Below are 15,356 nucleotides of genomic sequence, written 5' to 3' on the forward strand. Positions count from 1 at the left end.
TCAGATTTTAGGGGAAAGACACGTATGCTAGAATACTAATTTAAAATTTTAATTAATACTTTCTATATTTCGGTAATGTTACATTACCATCTTCAGGGAATGTAAAAATGATATGTGCATTAAACAAATATGGCTGAAGAAAACAACAGAAGTCGTTCCTAGAGTCCTAAAGGTGCCCCATAGTGGGCTAAATTGGTTGTTTTGGCTGTTGGGTTGATGTTCTTAGAATGCAAGAATGCTGGAAGAAAGCCACTTCACTACACTGCAGCAAGTATAAATATGAGAGATTATTCTTGGAATCAGCCTCAGCTCTAAAAAAAACCTCCCCAAACCTCAACAAATTTGGATGCATGAGACTGCCCCAAATATGAGAAGTTTGCATTCTAAGAACATCAGCCCAACAGCCAAGACAACCTAATTTAGCCCACTAGGGGGCACCATTTGGGAGTCTATGACCGACTTCAGTTGTTTTCTTCAGCATTATTTGTTTAGTGTTAGTGCCTGCATGCGCATATCATATTTTTACTTCCCTGAAGATGGTAATGTAGCATTACCGAAATATAGGAAGTATTAATTAAAGTTTTTTTAATTAATATTCTAGTATATGTTGTCTTTCCCTAAAATCTGACAGTTAACATTTTGGATTTTATATTTTATTTTTATTTTTTGCAGAAGTTTAAAGAATAAGATGATATATTATTATGGGAACCTTTGCCTTCATATCTTCTTCTTATTCCTTCCCTCATCTTTTACTTTGCAGTGTTGAGGATTTTTCCAAGTTTAACCGTTACTGTATCGAGAATAAGGTTGTTAGCCCTGTGCATCCTAGTGTGTCCTATGTCTGTAGATGCACATGTTTGCAGGCAGGTTTGTCTGTTCTGGGGGACAAAAAAACGAGTTTCCTGGTGAAAAAAACCCTCTACCGCTGTATTAGACTGGCTAATTACCTTTAGGGAGTTAGCCAGTCTCATATAGAGACAGAGTCTCATACATCTGATGGGAATCGAACCCAGGTCTTTCCGACCAGATGGCTTCCTCTATACTACTGAGCTATGGAGGCTCTTGCCTTCATATATATGTACATATACTGTATATATGTATTTATGTATAAGGAAAGTTAATACCAGTCATTCTTAGTTGCAAGGCTCTAATTATTTATCTAAGAAAAAGAGCTACTACTACTAGAAGCACACCAACTATTATTGGAAGTCTTGAATTTTCACCAGCCAAAAGAAAATGTCAAGGAAGCAAATTTTTGAGAAAATTAATGTGCTTTAGAGAAAGGGGGTGGGGAATCCTTTGTACAGTTTTTAAAAATGATGATATATAATCATGTGTGGATATCTATTTTTGTATGTTTTAGTCGAAATTTTTGAAATTACAGGCAGTTAATTGACTGAAATTTTTTTAATTGATTGTAAAAAATAAGGATATATTTTACAATATTAAAAACTTTTTTTATTTATGTTATTCGTTAGGGAGAAATTGATGCTCGTGAAGATAGTTTTCGTACCACAGCTGAAGCTGGACAAGTTCTTTTAGATGAAGATCATTATGCTGTTGGAGAAGTTAAAGAAAAGGTAATTATAATAATATTTTAGTTATAATTGCCTGGATGGAGGCTGTGTAATAGTATGTAGGGTGGGGCACTGTCAAGGGCATGTTATAGCATGGAATCTAGTTGCCCTCTATATGAATGACATGTCTAAGAGTATCTTCTCTTACAGTGTTTTTCATGCTCTTTTACTCTTCATGTTTACCATACAAGCTTGAAAGTAAATCTAAAAAAAAAAATTACAAAAAAATACCCCTTCCCCCCCAAAAAATAAAAATTTATTAAATTAAAAATTCTTACAAAATTTCTTTCATATTCACCTCACCAATTTTCATTATATAAACACCAACCTAAATTATATGCATCACCACATACAATGAAGATTTCCAAACCTGATCATTTGACTGAACCCCAACTGTCACAACAACCTCAGCTCATCTTAACTGTCCAAACTACACCTTATATGATTCCTTCTGCCACAAGGATGGTGCTTATGCTTTTGTGTGATCTGACATCCCTTTCCAGAGGATGCCTTATTTTGAATCTTGTGTTTTTTTTACCTATTTTGGAGGAAGCAAATATATTTGGTGTAAATAACGATTTAAACAAACCATTCATTTCCCAACCAGGATTTGTGACGGTCCTCAGCACTGGAGATCTTTTCTTAACTAGTTCTCCTTCCAAGAGGTACACTGTTGAGGTGATTGCCCCTCTTGGTAATTCAGATCACAGTCTCATCCAACGTTCATCTCTTGTGGAATGTCCTCCTCTCAGACATTCACAATCTCATCTTGTTTGGAATGACAAAAATGCCAAGTGGGACGATCTCAGTGACTTTTACTCCTCCTTTCCATGGTCGGACTACTGGAATGGTGGAAGTTCCCACCCTATATACAAGCCATGGTTTTCCAAAAGTGTGCCAGGGCAGTCCAAGAAAAGCAACCTGCTTATCAGGAGTGGCTTGAGACAATAAAAAACACTAGCTTCGTTCATTGCCTATGTTGAAGCTTGCGATACTTGAAAACCATCATAAAAAAAGCTCTCTGAACTTGATAGGACTAAATATAGAAGGTGTGACTGCCATCTGTGCTAATGGCAGTTGTGCCTTCTGTACCCTCGCAATAGCTGATGGGTGTAACTTTTGTTCATCTGTGCTTTCACCTCTTTCTCATCCAAATAGCAGCATTTCAGCATAACCTAAAGATAAAGCTGATCTTCCAGCATAATTTTTTCTCATCCAACTCCTACATAGATGAAGACAAATTACCTCCTTTATCTGGAATATTGCATTGCATGCCTCCTATAGCTTTCCACCAGAAAGACATCAGAAGAATCTTGAATATCCTGGCTACCAAAAAGGCTTCTGGTCCTGATGGAATACCACCATCACAGGAGATGTGATCTTGAACTAACACCTGTTCTTTATTATCTATACATCACCCTGCAGTATGGAAGAAAGTCCACATACAGCCAGTTCCAAAAAAAGGTGATAAGTATACACCATCCAACTATCGACATATTGATCTCACCTTGCTGTTATCCAAAGTGATGGATAAGTCATCAATAATCAACTTCTTTGATATCCGGAGAACTGTCAACTGATCAATGACTGCCAGTATATGGATATTCCCAATCAAGATCTACAGCAGATTCCTGGTCTACATAATCTATCTCTGAACATGTGTCATGGAAAAAGTTCAGAGAAACTTGGGCTGTTGAATGGTCTATTTTCCTCCATTTGTAATTGGATTGCCAGTTTTCTCTCAGATCGCTCACTATGTGTAATGGTGGAAAGTGTTCTTTCCTCAGATTTTCCTGTTAATGCAGGTGTTCCTAAGGGCTCATTTGTTTCGCTCTCTTCTGTATATATATATATAATTGATCTACTATCACTGACCTCAAACTATATTCACAGTTTTGTTGATAATATATTGCACTCTCCGTTCATCCTACTTATATGATAAACCTTGCAGTGCTCTAACAACCTGGTCACCTTCAATGCTTTCAAAACAGTTTTGCCCATTTCTTGAAGATGTTGACTAGAGATTAAAACATATGCTGTCCATCCAACACACTGTGGGTATGGACCTAATTTCAGTGATTGTCATTAGGTGGTTAAAGAATTTCATCACCTTGTATGAGACCACTGTCCTGCTTATTGAAAGCCTGAAGTGACTGAAAAAGTTCCATGTGTGGTCTCTAGAGCAGGATTTCTGGACTGTGTAAAAAAAATCAATAAAAATCACATAAAGTTAATATAAAAATAGGAAAAAAAAATCCTAAGCTCACCTATATAAACTCACCTATAACATGAATATACTTCTGGTTTACAAGAACCATTCATAGTTGGAAGCCCCCCCCCCCCCCCAAAAAAAACCTCTCTTATTCCATATAAATTTATTTAATTTACTTCCTACCATACCAGCTTTGCTAATTCTGTTGTCTGTTATTGTTTATTTTACTTGTTTTCTGTAGGTTCTCCATTCAGTATGTAGTTGATGTTTTCAGTGTTTCTGCCTATTTTAATTGTCTTCGTCTTTATATTATTTCATTTAATAGTCTTTCAAAGTAATTACTCCAGACATTTAGAATATTTTTAGTTTTCATGTTACCATTATCATCTTTGATTACTTTTATAGTGCTCTTTCTTACATTTATCAACTTTTTCAATAACCTTTAAAATATTTTGTCCCCCTTCCTGATGTTTGTTTCCTTCGTCCTCACCGAAGTTTTCCTTTCATTTAGCTAGTTTTACACGGTACTTTGTTTTTTAACATTTAATCATTTATATTCTGTCAGAGCACAAGCTGCCTTACTTTTTGCCAAACTTTCTGTATGTTTTGTTCTTTTTCTTAATTGCCTCTTTAACTTCCTGGGTTCACCATGGAGTTATGATTTTTTCTGTCCTTGCATACAGCTTCACCTTATTCCTCTCTGGCTGAATTAATGCTTTTTTTCTTTTTCTTTCAGAATCTGCCAGTGAATCTCTCAGAGGCTAAGTTCTTGTTTTGAAACTCTTTCATTTTTTTCTCAAATAACATTTGTGTACTTGAGTGTACAGTTCACCTCTAAAAGCTGCTCAACTTAGATGATTCATTTTAAAGTTTTCTTACACACTTTTCTTTTCAATATGATGCTCAATTTTATCTTACTCAAAGCTAAATGGTGATCACTTCAGATTTCAAATCCTCTGTATACTGTTGTGTTGTTCTGAACTATCATTAAAATATTGCTATCAACAATAACATATCCAATGAGATGTTTCTTATTTCTTGCATCTTCTCTCCATGTGAATTTATGCCTATCTTTATGTTGGAACAGGGTGTTAGTAATAACTAGTCCATGTCCTGAACAGAAAGCCAGCAGGTATTTGCATTATTATTAGCTTTGATATTTTCTCAAAATTTTCCCAAAACATTTCTATATGTTGGGTAATCATTTCCTACTCTGCTGTTTAGTTCTGTAACAAGGACCAACTTTTCCTTTATCTTTCCATCAACTGCCTTTTCTAATGCCTCAAAAAATCTCTTCCTTAGTAGAACCTTCTGTTGGACTACAGGCACAAATAAATCTCATTGTCCAGTTCCCCATTCTGATATTTGCCTACATCACTCTGCTTAATGTTGCCTCTCTTCAAGATGGTTATACTTGTATTTAGTGTTTAATACTATAGCTACTACATTTTTGGAAATTATGGAGACAACTACCGTGTTTGAATAAAAACTTTAGTTTACTATTACTAAAATTTTACAATTCGACGTTTCGACCTTTATGTTAAGGTCATCTTCTGGAGTGTACAAATATACACAGGAAACAAGCTATACTACAATCATACTGGTTCGTTAAAGACACTGACTAACCGCTACCACAATTGTTGGCCTGACCTCTGGTGGGAAAAAAAAAAAAAAAAAAAAAAAAAAATTATACATCAGCGCTAAAGTCCTATTATTTGTGTTGGCTACTATATACATATATTAACATTATATTAACATCATTCCAGCCAGTTGGAGTGGAATGGTTTCTAATAATAGCAGATTGGCTAGAGTCCTGACTTGTGTTGAATCTTTCAAATTAGGTTGGCTGAATGTGTGCCATCCAGATCCTTGGAATTTTCATACCATCTTTATTGTTGATATTTGGGTGGTTTATCAGGATTTCGCAGGATTCTTTAAATTTTCTTTCGTACCATGTTTTTGTACGGTGTAAGGAGCAGGTGCTTTTCCAGTTGATTTGGTGTAAGGTGTTGAGTGCGTGGTCTGAGAGGCCTGCTTCACCATAATGGTTATATTTAATGTGTCTAATGTGTTCTTTTTTGCGTATAGGGATTGTCCGTCCTGTTTCACCAATGTACGGTAAGTTACAGGTGCAGCGGATGCAATAGACTCCAGGATGTGCTAATGGGAGGAGAGGGTCCTTAGAGGAGCTGAATATGGTTTTAAGTTTAGTGGGTGGTTTAAAGGTGGCATTAAGGTTATAATGTTGTAGGATTCTGTTGATTTTTTCTGATAACCCTTTAATGTATGGGATGGCTATGGTTTTACTGAAGTCTAGATTCGTTTTTGTTGTGGTTTTATAGAGTATTTTATTGACAGTATTTTTGTTATAGCCATTGTTTATGAATGTGTCACTAATGATTTTTAGTTCTTGTTTCAGGGCCTGCTGGTTAGAGCAAATAGTTGTGGCTCTGTTTTTAAGGGTGTTTATGACTCCATATTTTTGTGCTGGGTGGTGATATGAATTCGCATGTATGTATTGGCCCGTGTGTGTCGGTTTTCGGTAGACCGTGAAGGATAGATTGCCTGAAGGGAGACGTGTAACTAGTGTGTCTAGGAACGGGAGCGAATTTTGGTTTTCGATTTCGATGGTGAATTGTATGCGTTCGTGTTGTTTGTTTAGGTGGCTGAGGAATGTGTTTAGCGTTTGTCGACCGTGCGGCCAGATCGCGAACACGTCGTCAACGTATCTGAGCCAGATTGTCGGTCGAAGCGTGGCGGAATCAAGAGCCCTTTGCTCTTGATAAAAGAAAGGACTATAGCTACTACTTTTTTTTTCCTGATGATGACTTTTGTCATCAGGTGAAGTCCAAATCTGTATTATCATCATATGTGTGTTTTTGCTTATAATTTTAGTTAGATTAATCTTGATGATGCTGGAATAAATGCTGTTATTGAATTTAAAAGATGTTTTTTAAATAATTGTTGTTCATTTTCTATGTATCTCTATCTTTTCTTTTTGAGTAAAATATTCTTGCATTCCTCATTTGTCCATGGTCTCTGTCATACCTGCTGTACTCTACTTAAATTTTTTCAATTCCTCTTGTAACAGTTTAAGTTTTCCAGTTTTAAATAATGTTCTGACATTAACTGTTGATTGATTTTTAATATAATGGTCTTTGCTGACCATGTCATACTTCTCATCTCCCTAAAGTGATCTTTGAGGAGACATATTGACTGAACCAAACACAGTAACATTTAACACATCCCATGACCATTTTGTAAAAAGTTTTTTTTGGTTACAAAGTAAATTATACTTGACAAGAAATCATGTTCTTGTTTAATCCTTTACCTAAGTTAGGCACTCTTTGCATGCGAAGTATCTTCACGACCAAGTTACTTGTATATGGGGATTGCTGGCTATCCATCAGTTGCCTCAGTATTCCATAATGTAAAGTACACTTCCTTTTGCACTTGTATATTGCTTTGCATTACGTGAAGGGTCACTGCTCCAGACCAGTTTTGACCCTTTATTGAGGTCTCATCAGTGGGAGCCAGACCCAGGAAGAAATAAAGGTCGAATTAATGCATAAGTCACACTTTTTTTTATTACTTATATATGACAATATATATCACCTTATGACTGACTTTTACATTAATTCCACCTTGGTATTTTCGTGGTTCTGGCTCCCACTGATGAGACCTCAATAAAGGTTAAAACCAGTCTGGGTAATGATCTTTTCCATAATGCCTAACAATATACATGTCAGAAAGGAAGCATACTTTACATTATGGGATACTGAGGAAATTGATGTGAAGAATATCTTCATGACTAGTAGTCTAGTCATGAAGATATTTCCTGCGCAAACTTTGTTTGCTTACACTGGATAAAGTATTAAAGAAGAATATAATTTCTTCTGTTTCAATTTGTTCATAGTAGTAGTTATAGGCAAAATACTACAGCTGGTGGAGAATCCATTAAGGACTTAGGCCTAGGAACCTTGAGTGAGAAGGCACACTCCCACTCCAAGGAAAAGGGAGGAAAAAAAAGTAAGATTACTCCTAGCTTCGAGCATCCTAATGGCATTGGGAGAGGGAGCAGGAGAGGGGAAAAGAGATGAGAATGAAAGAAGGGTGGAACTGGTCTACAGGAATTTAGTTGCCTCATTTTTGATTTCGTGTATGCATTTTTTATGTTAGCTCCTGATAATTATTATCCTTGAGCAACCAGACCTTCCATCATTAGTTCCTCTGTTGCATAATTAAATCTAAACTCCCCCCCCCCCTACTCAGCCAGCTAAGTTTGCTCCGAAGGTTAACTATCTGTTCTATTATTATTTGTGTAAAGACACCTGCACAACTTCCATATCTGCATAACACCCACATACTACTTTATTAAAACTTAAACAGTAATGATTACTTTCTTTTTCATGAAAGATTGTTATCCTCAGCTGTATTAAATAGCTTATATATACCAAAAGTGTTTTAATGCTAGCTACTATGTGATTGCATGTCTCTTTTAAAGACGAATGTATTTTACTATTCAGTTGTATTCAAATTTCTGTTACTGTTCTTCAATCCACACTGATGTTTTATGTGACAAAATGAAATATTTGTTAATATTAATAAATTATTATTTGACTTGGCATATCTGTATTATGTAAATATGTTGTATTATTGGTGTATAATTGTTAATAATACTTCTCTCTCTCTAAGTAACTGGCCTGTCACTATTTCTTTCATTATAGTAACATGCTCCCACCATCAACTGCAGAGTTCTCATACTTATTAAGCTAACACTGTCTCAAACTTCTTCACATATAAAAATTCATTTCTCATGGTCTGAATTTTTCCTACTAAGCAATTATATCGTTATTCAGTCTTTTCTGTAGAAATCATATTGTTATTGTTGTGGGATTTAACTTTATTATTAAGCCCAATTCTGAAATATGCACAGTCATACAACTTAACTTTGCCAATTAATTATTTAAACATATTATTCAAAGCACACTTTAATGTCTTAATTCTTCATCCTTCTGACTGCTGCTTCTGTTATCATTTTAAATATCCTTCATCCCAGTCTTATGTCTTAAATTTTCAAATTAACTTTTTTTGACAGCAAGGTTTTAATGAAGTTGAACTACCAATATTTAGATGAATTTTATTGCCATCAAACTGTCTCCAGTTCTCAGTAGACTGATCCAATGAATTAATAAAACCATAGTTATATACACTGCACAGTTTGCATAGAATCTATTTAGCATTTACTGCTCTTACAGTTGATTCCTTGCTGTCAAGCATAGGCATTATATTGATGAAAGGAACCTTAATTGTTAATTTAGCAGCAAGTATGAGTGCCAAGAGTGCTCTTCTTGTCTTTTAAATAACTACACTTTTAAACCCTTCAGAATTTCTTTAATTTCCCTTATAGATAACATTTTATATAGTTTTTCTTTGGATTTTAATAACTGTTTTTCCTTATGAGGGAATCTTCAGATTTATGTAAAAACACCCATCTAAAATTTTGTTCAGCTTATAGAACATATCAAATAATACTTCTGTGCAAAAAATTTTAGCTACCTACCAGCTGTTTTGAAGCAGTGTTGTTTTTTAATTATGGACAACAAAACAGCTCAGGGTGGAAGGCCAATGTATATTGTGTCCATTCATTGTGTGTGTGTGTGTGTGTGTGCATGTTCTTTTGGACTGGCTTTTCTGTTTTTGTAACATGAAATGCTTGAGTTTCTGGGAGGAAAAGCCTTGCCATCTCTACATGAGTCTAGCTAACTCACTTTTATATGAAAAGCCCTATAAAGGTTTTTTCATATCCTAGAGGAGATACTATCAATGCTTTTCCAAGACATTATTGCTACTGACTGAGCTACCCACTTTGAAGCTGTACATTATTCATGACTATATCCATCCTATATGTGGCTTAGCATGGAGTAAAGATGGGAGGGGGAGGAATTGCACATTATAACTCCATGGAAAGATAATATTGTGATTGTGGTATCTTTAGCTGTGAAGCTTAATTAACAACATTATTTTTTCTTTTCTGCTTTACTTTTAAGTAGCAATGTAAAATAAAGTCTGATAAAAGTACTATAAAAGTATACCAAGCTGAATTAAATTGTTATTAAAGGAGGATATCAAGATGTATCTTAATGGATAAATCATAATGCTGGCTGGAAAAAAATAAAAAAATAAAAACTTGTACTAGGCAATAAGATGGAATTTATGTTAACTCAAAAGAAATAAAAAAAAAATAGAATGAGAGAGAGAAAGTAATAGAGTCATAGAAAGAGGGAGTAGGTTTATAGTTAGTTTAGTCTCTTCTGTTCTAGTCTCTAATCTCTGTTTCTCACTTTTTTTTTCTCTCATCCCTCTAAACCAGGGGTTCCCAACCCTATGCCTGCGGGCACCATAGCACCCGTCAACCAATTTGTGTGCACCCGCCGCTGTTCAATCGTGTGCCATATAGTTCGAAATAATCACGCAACAATTCATGGCATGCTATATGACTCATGCGTTAATGACACATGACGAGTATTAAACGCATACAATGTAAAGTAGACACGCATTTGAAGGTGTTCATTCCAGTTTAAGAACTGGAATATCATCATATTCTCCTAATTATGAAGCACTGGCCAATGAAATGCAATGCCAAAGATCACACTAACTTACATGTATATATTTAAATTTTTATATAATATAAACTTTTAAGTAATAAAACATTTGATTATAATGCAGACTTTGTATGTATTCATTTAACAAATGAATTCAAAAAATTTGCTTGAAAAAATAGATGGTGCCTGTCGCCCTATCGGTATTTTAGAATGTGCTCTAGGAAACAAAAAGGTTGGGAACCCCTGCTCTAAACCACTTTCTACAATTTCTTTTCAGTTAAAGTAAAACTTGTTACTTGGTACCTAATTTTGTCATTTAGTGTAATAATCAAACTTAAATAAGGCACTTTTTTTTTTATTTTTCTTTCCTCTTTCAATAATAGTTTAATTTAGTTCTTGGCTTTTTATTCTGATTTAGTAATTATTGTAAATAGAGAGTATATGTACTAAAATAAAACAACAACAAATAAAAAATCTTATGTTAACTGTGTCTTTTTATTATATTGTGTTTATTCAGTACTTTGTTTGCTTACACTTGAATAAAGGATTAAACCAAGTATATAATTTCTTGGTAGCTTTAATTTATGGTTATTCAGTACCTTTTATTATTTAAATTTATATTGTTTCTTCTAGTTAAAATAGAAAAATGTAATTTTGTAACATTCAACTGCACAACCAGAGATGTGACAGTCAGTCATTTTCCATATTCATGCCACCAATGCACACCACCAACAAAAATGTACACTTTTTTTTGGATACTTATAGCAAGCTAAAATTTCACACAGAATTTGATGTGTTCTACAATTGTGCAAAATTTGTGATTGTTCCCATGAGACAATGTTTGAAAGTCTTGTTTCGAACAACAGAAGACCTTTATATTGTATTATGTTTAATATTATATTATATTCTTGTGTTATATAAGTATTCTAATTGTTGAAAAATAATTAAAGAAACATACTTCCTTATTTTACAGTTAATGACTCTAGCTAACGAAAAACAGTCACTTTTGTCTCTCTGGGAAGAAAGGCGAATTCTTTATGAGCAGTGCATGGATCTGCAGTTGTTTTACAGAGATACAGAACAGGCAGATACGTGGATGGCTAAACAAGAGGTAAGACTTTTTAAGTACTTTGAACTACATTTTATGTGTGAACAGTAAAAGGTTATCAGCTGTACCTGCTTGTTGGCTAAATGGATGGCATCTCTGTTCTCTGATTAACAGGTTGTGAGTTTGATTCTTGCTATAAGCATAGATGTTTATGAATGTCTTAAGGTGGCAGGTGCATTATTTGTCCATAGTATGAGACCACTGCCAGATTATTTTGAGGTCTTAAGCAGCTTGAAAAATTTCGAATTTTGGACTCCAGAATATGATTGCCAGATTAGATTATGTAACCCCTAGTCTTGTCCATGTTACAAGTTAGTTTAATAACCTTTTGTGGATGGAATTTGCATCAAAAATGCAGAATAAACATGAGATTGACTCTAATGAATAGTAGTGATGCCTAATGAGTATGCCTCCACTAATTAAAATTATGGCAGAAAGTATTTTAGAGCAAAAATGGATCTGAAAGAGTGTGATCAGATTCATTTCTGGACAGAGTTGGTGTATATGCCCAGATGTGTTATTACTGTTTTTCCATCAGATTTATGTCTAATTTGATCTTATCAGATGCTTATAGATGTCGTCATCATCATCATCATCAAATTCCTGCCATGTACCCTCAAGGGGTGTACAGGATATGATAGTACTACATGAAAAATTTACATCATTACTAACTTCCTATCTACAATTTTCCTCCAAATCAGTCTGTTACTTGTCAAGACTCCAACATTATCAGATCTTATATTTCTATCATCTAAGGCACTTTGTACCATATCAATCCACCTATATCTTGGTCTTCCTCTGGGTCGTTTTGCTGCCAACCTGGCAGAGAACACTTGTTTTGCTAATCTTTCCTCGCCCATTCTGTTTAAGTGACCATACCCACCTGAGATTAGTTCTGCTAACGCATTCCTGCATGCTGACAATGTCAAATTCTTTCCTAATAGCCTTGTTTTTAATATGATATTGCCATTGATGCCATCTATTCACACCTCTAAGCTTTCTCAAGACTCTCATATCTGCAGTCTCTAGTCTGGTCAAGTGTTTTACTTCTGACCCAGCTCTCAGATCCATAAGTTAAAACTAGTTTGAACACTGTCTTGTATACAGCTAATTTGGTGTTCCGACTAATTTCTCTCTTATTCCATATCAATTTATTCAGTTGACTGCCTATTATACCAGCTTTGTTGATTCTGTTGTCTATTTCTATATTTAATTTACCATCTTCAGTAAAAATTGTGCCTAAGTAGCTGAAATGTTTTACTTGTTCCAGGTTCCCCGTTCACAACACAGTTGACATTTTCAACAATTCTACCTATTTTCATTGTCTTTGTCTTTTAATGTTGACCTTCATACCATATCTATTACAACAGTTATTCAATTTAGTCAGGGAATCTTGCAAACTTGTAGTGGATTTATTTAGAAGTATAACATCATCTGCATAAAGCAAAGAGCTGACATTAACATCTCCAATTCTGATATCATGTTTATTACCACTTAGCTTCATAATGTGATCCATATAGATAATGAGTAACAGAGGGGATAATATCCATCCTTGTCTCACACCAGATTTAATATTAAACCATCTTCCTGTACTTCCTTCAATTCTAACTGCTGACTTACAACTCAAATAAAGACTAAGTATTGCTTGATATAATGCCCCATTGACACCATATAACTGTAGCGTATTGAATAGCTTCTCTCTTGGCACCTTGCCATATGCCTTTTCCAGATCGACAAAACTTAAATGCAGATCTTTGTTATATTCTAATGCTTTCTCAACTATTTGTCGTAAAGTGAAGATCTGATCCTGACAGCCTCTATTTGGCCTGAATCCAGCTTGTTCTTCACCAAGCTTTTCTTCCACAATTCTTCTCAACCGTTTCTCAAGTATACTATCAAGTATACCAGGAACACTCAGTAGGGAAATATCTCTGTAATTCTCACATTCAGTTTATTCCCCTTTTTATATATGGGAACTATTAGAGCTCTACTCCAATCATCGGGAATTCGTCCCTCTGTCCAGGCTTTCTGAACTATGCAGTGCGGCCAATGTAAGACTTTTATATCACCATACTTCAACATTTCTGGTTGAATATCATCTACTCCTGCTGCCTTTCCACATTTCAAGCCTTTGATGGCTTTTTCTACTTCAAGTATGGATATGTATTCCTGACTGTATGCCTGTTGAGTGTTTTTTACCACTGTGCTATCACTTCTTGTTTCATTTAGCAATTTTTCGAAGTAATTACTCCATACTTCAAGGATATCTATTTCTCCTGTTTTCATGTCACCTTTATCATCTCTAATTCCTTTTACAGCACTCTTTCCTCCGTTTCTAAGCGTCTTCAACAACCTGCAGAATATCTTGCCACCTTCTTGATATTTATTTTCCCTGTTCTTGCCAAAGTCCTCCATGACTTTTGTTTACCTAGTTTTACACAGTGTTTAGCTTTCTTACATTTGTCTCTGTATTCTCGAAGAGCACAAGCTGACTTATTTGCCAGTAACTTTTGATATGCTTTCTTCTTTTCCTTCACTGCCTCTTTAACTTCCCGTGTCCACCATGGAGTTCTGATTTTTCTATCCTTGCAGACAATCTCACGAAATGCCTCTCTGGCTGAATCAATCAGGGTTTTCTTCAAGGCTTGCCGCTGAATCTCCAAGGTTTGGTTCCTGTTCTCAAGCTCTTTCATTTTTTCTTCAATAATCTTTGTGTATTTTAGTCTACAGTTCACATCTGAGAGCTGCTCAACTTTTATTCTCTTTAAAATTTTCTTACATGTTATTCTTTTCAATATAAAATTCAATTTTATCCTGCTCAAGACTAAATAGTGATCACTTCCAATTTCAAATCCTTTGTGCACTCTGGTGTCCTGCACCAGGGAGAAAACATCACTATCAACAATAACATAGTCAATGAGACTTTTCTTATTCCTTGCCTCTTCTCTCCATGTGAATTTGTGCACATTTTTATGTTGGAACATGGTGTTAGTAATAATCAGTCCATGTCCTGAGCAGAAATCCAACAGGTATTTGACATTATTATTAGCTTTGCTCTTTTCTCCAAATTTTTCCAAAATATTTTTGTATGTCTGACAATCATTTCCTACTCTGCCATTTAAATCCCCAACAAGGGCCGAGATTTCCTTTTTCCTTATGTCAGTTGCTTTTTCTAAAGCATCAAACAATTCCTCCACTTCTACCTTAGTATAACCTTCTGTGGGACCATAGGCACAAATAAGTCTCATTGTCCAATTTCTCATTCTGATATTTGCCCACATCACTCTACTTGAGATTGCCTCCATTCAAGAAGAGTAGCCTCGTATTTTGTGTTGAATACTATGGTTACTCCTTCTTTTCTTTGATTGTAATTTCCTATATATAACATTTTGTATTTATTACTCAGATAGATCCCACCAGTTTTTGCCTTTTTTCTTTCAGTCACCCCTATTATGTCGATCTGGTACTTATCTAATTCTTCAGCTAGCTCGATTTCTTTGCCATTCAGGCTTCTTATGTTGATGGTACCAATCTTTAACTCTGGTGATGTTGAGTTGGGGTGTGCTTTCAGATTTGTTCCAGTAGCTGACTTTTCGCTGTTCACCCTGGTTCCCTGGCGAAAACAACGGGGGCCTTGTTTAACCGGGCGACGCCCCATCCGGCATGAAATTTTGTCATGTTGTACCATCATTTTGTATATTGGTTTAAGCCAATAAGAATACAATTTGGTTTGCTAAATCCCAAATTGCCAGCCCATCCTTGTTCGTTCAGTATCCAGGTAGATACCCAACAGGGTGCACCACGAGAAGGTGAGGATTGGACATTAGGTTAGAAGCCCTGGTCGGTTCTCCGCA

At 35.2% G+C, this 15,356-nt stretch overlaps 1 protein-coding gene across 1 annotated transcript in view; it reads left to right on the forward strand.

Moving 5' to 3' along the window:
- Positions 1-15,356, forward strand: part of alpha-Spec (alpha spectrin) — a 509,808-nt gene that overhangs the window by 134,408 nt on the left and 360,044 nt on the right. Inside the window, exons 11-12 of the mRNA XM_090406229.1 lie at positions 1,479-1,580; positions 11,368-11,505. Coding sequence (XP_090262355.1) covers positions 1,479-1,580; positions 11,368-11,505 — 240 coding nt within the window. The remainder of the gene's footprint in view (positions 1-1,478; positions 1,581-11,367; positions 11,506-15,356) is intronic.

The sequence above is a fragment of the Typopeltis vanoorti genome, chromosome 16, assembly GCF_054136105.1.
Source record: "Typopeltis vanoorti isolate ZY-2024b chromosome 16, IOZ_Tvanoo_1.0, whole genome shotgun sequence".
In the NCBI taxonomy this organism is placed as follows: domain Eukaryota; kingdom Metazoa; phylum Arthropoda; class Arachnida; order Uropygi; family Thelyphonidae; genus Typopeltis; species Typopeltis vanoorti.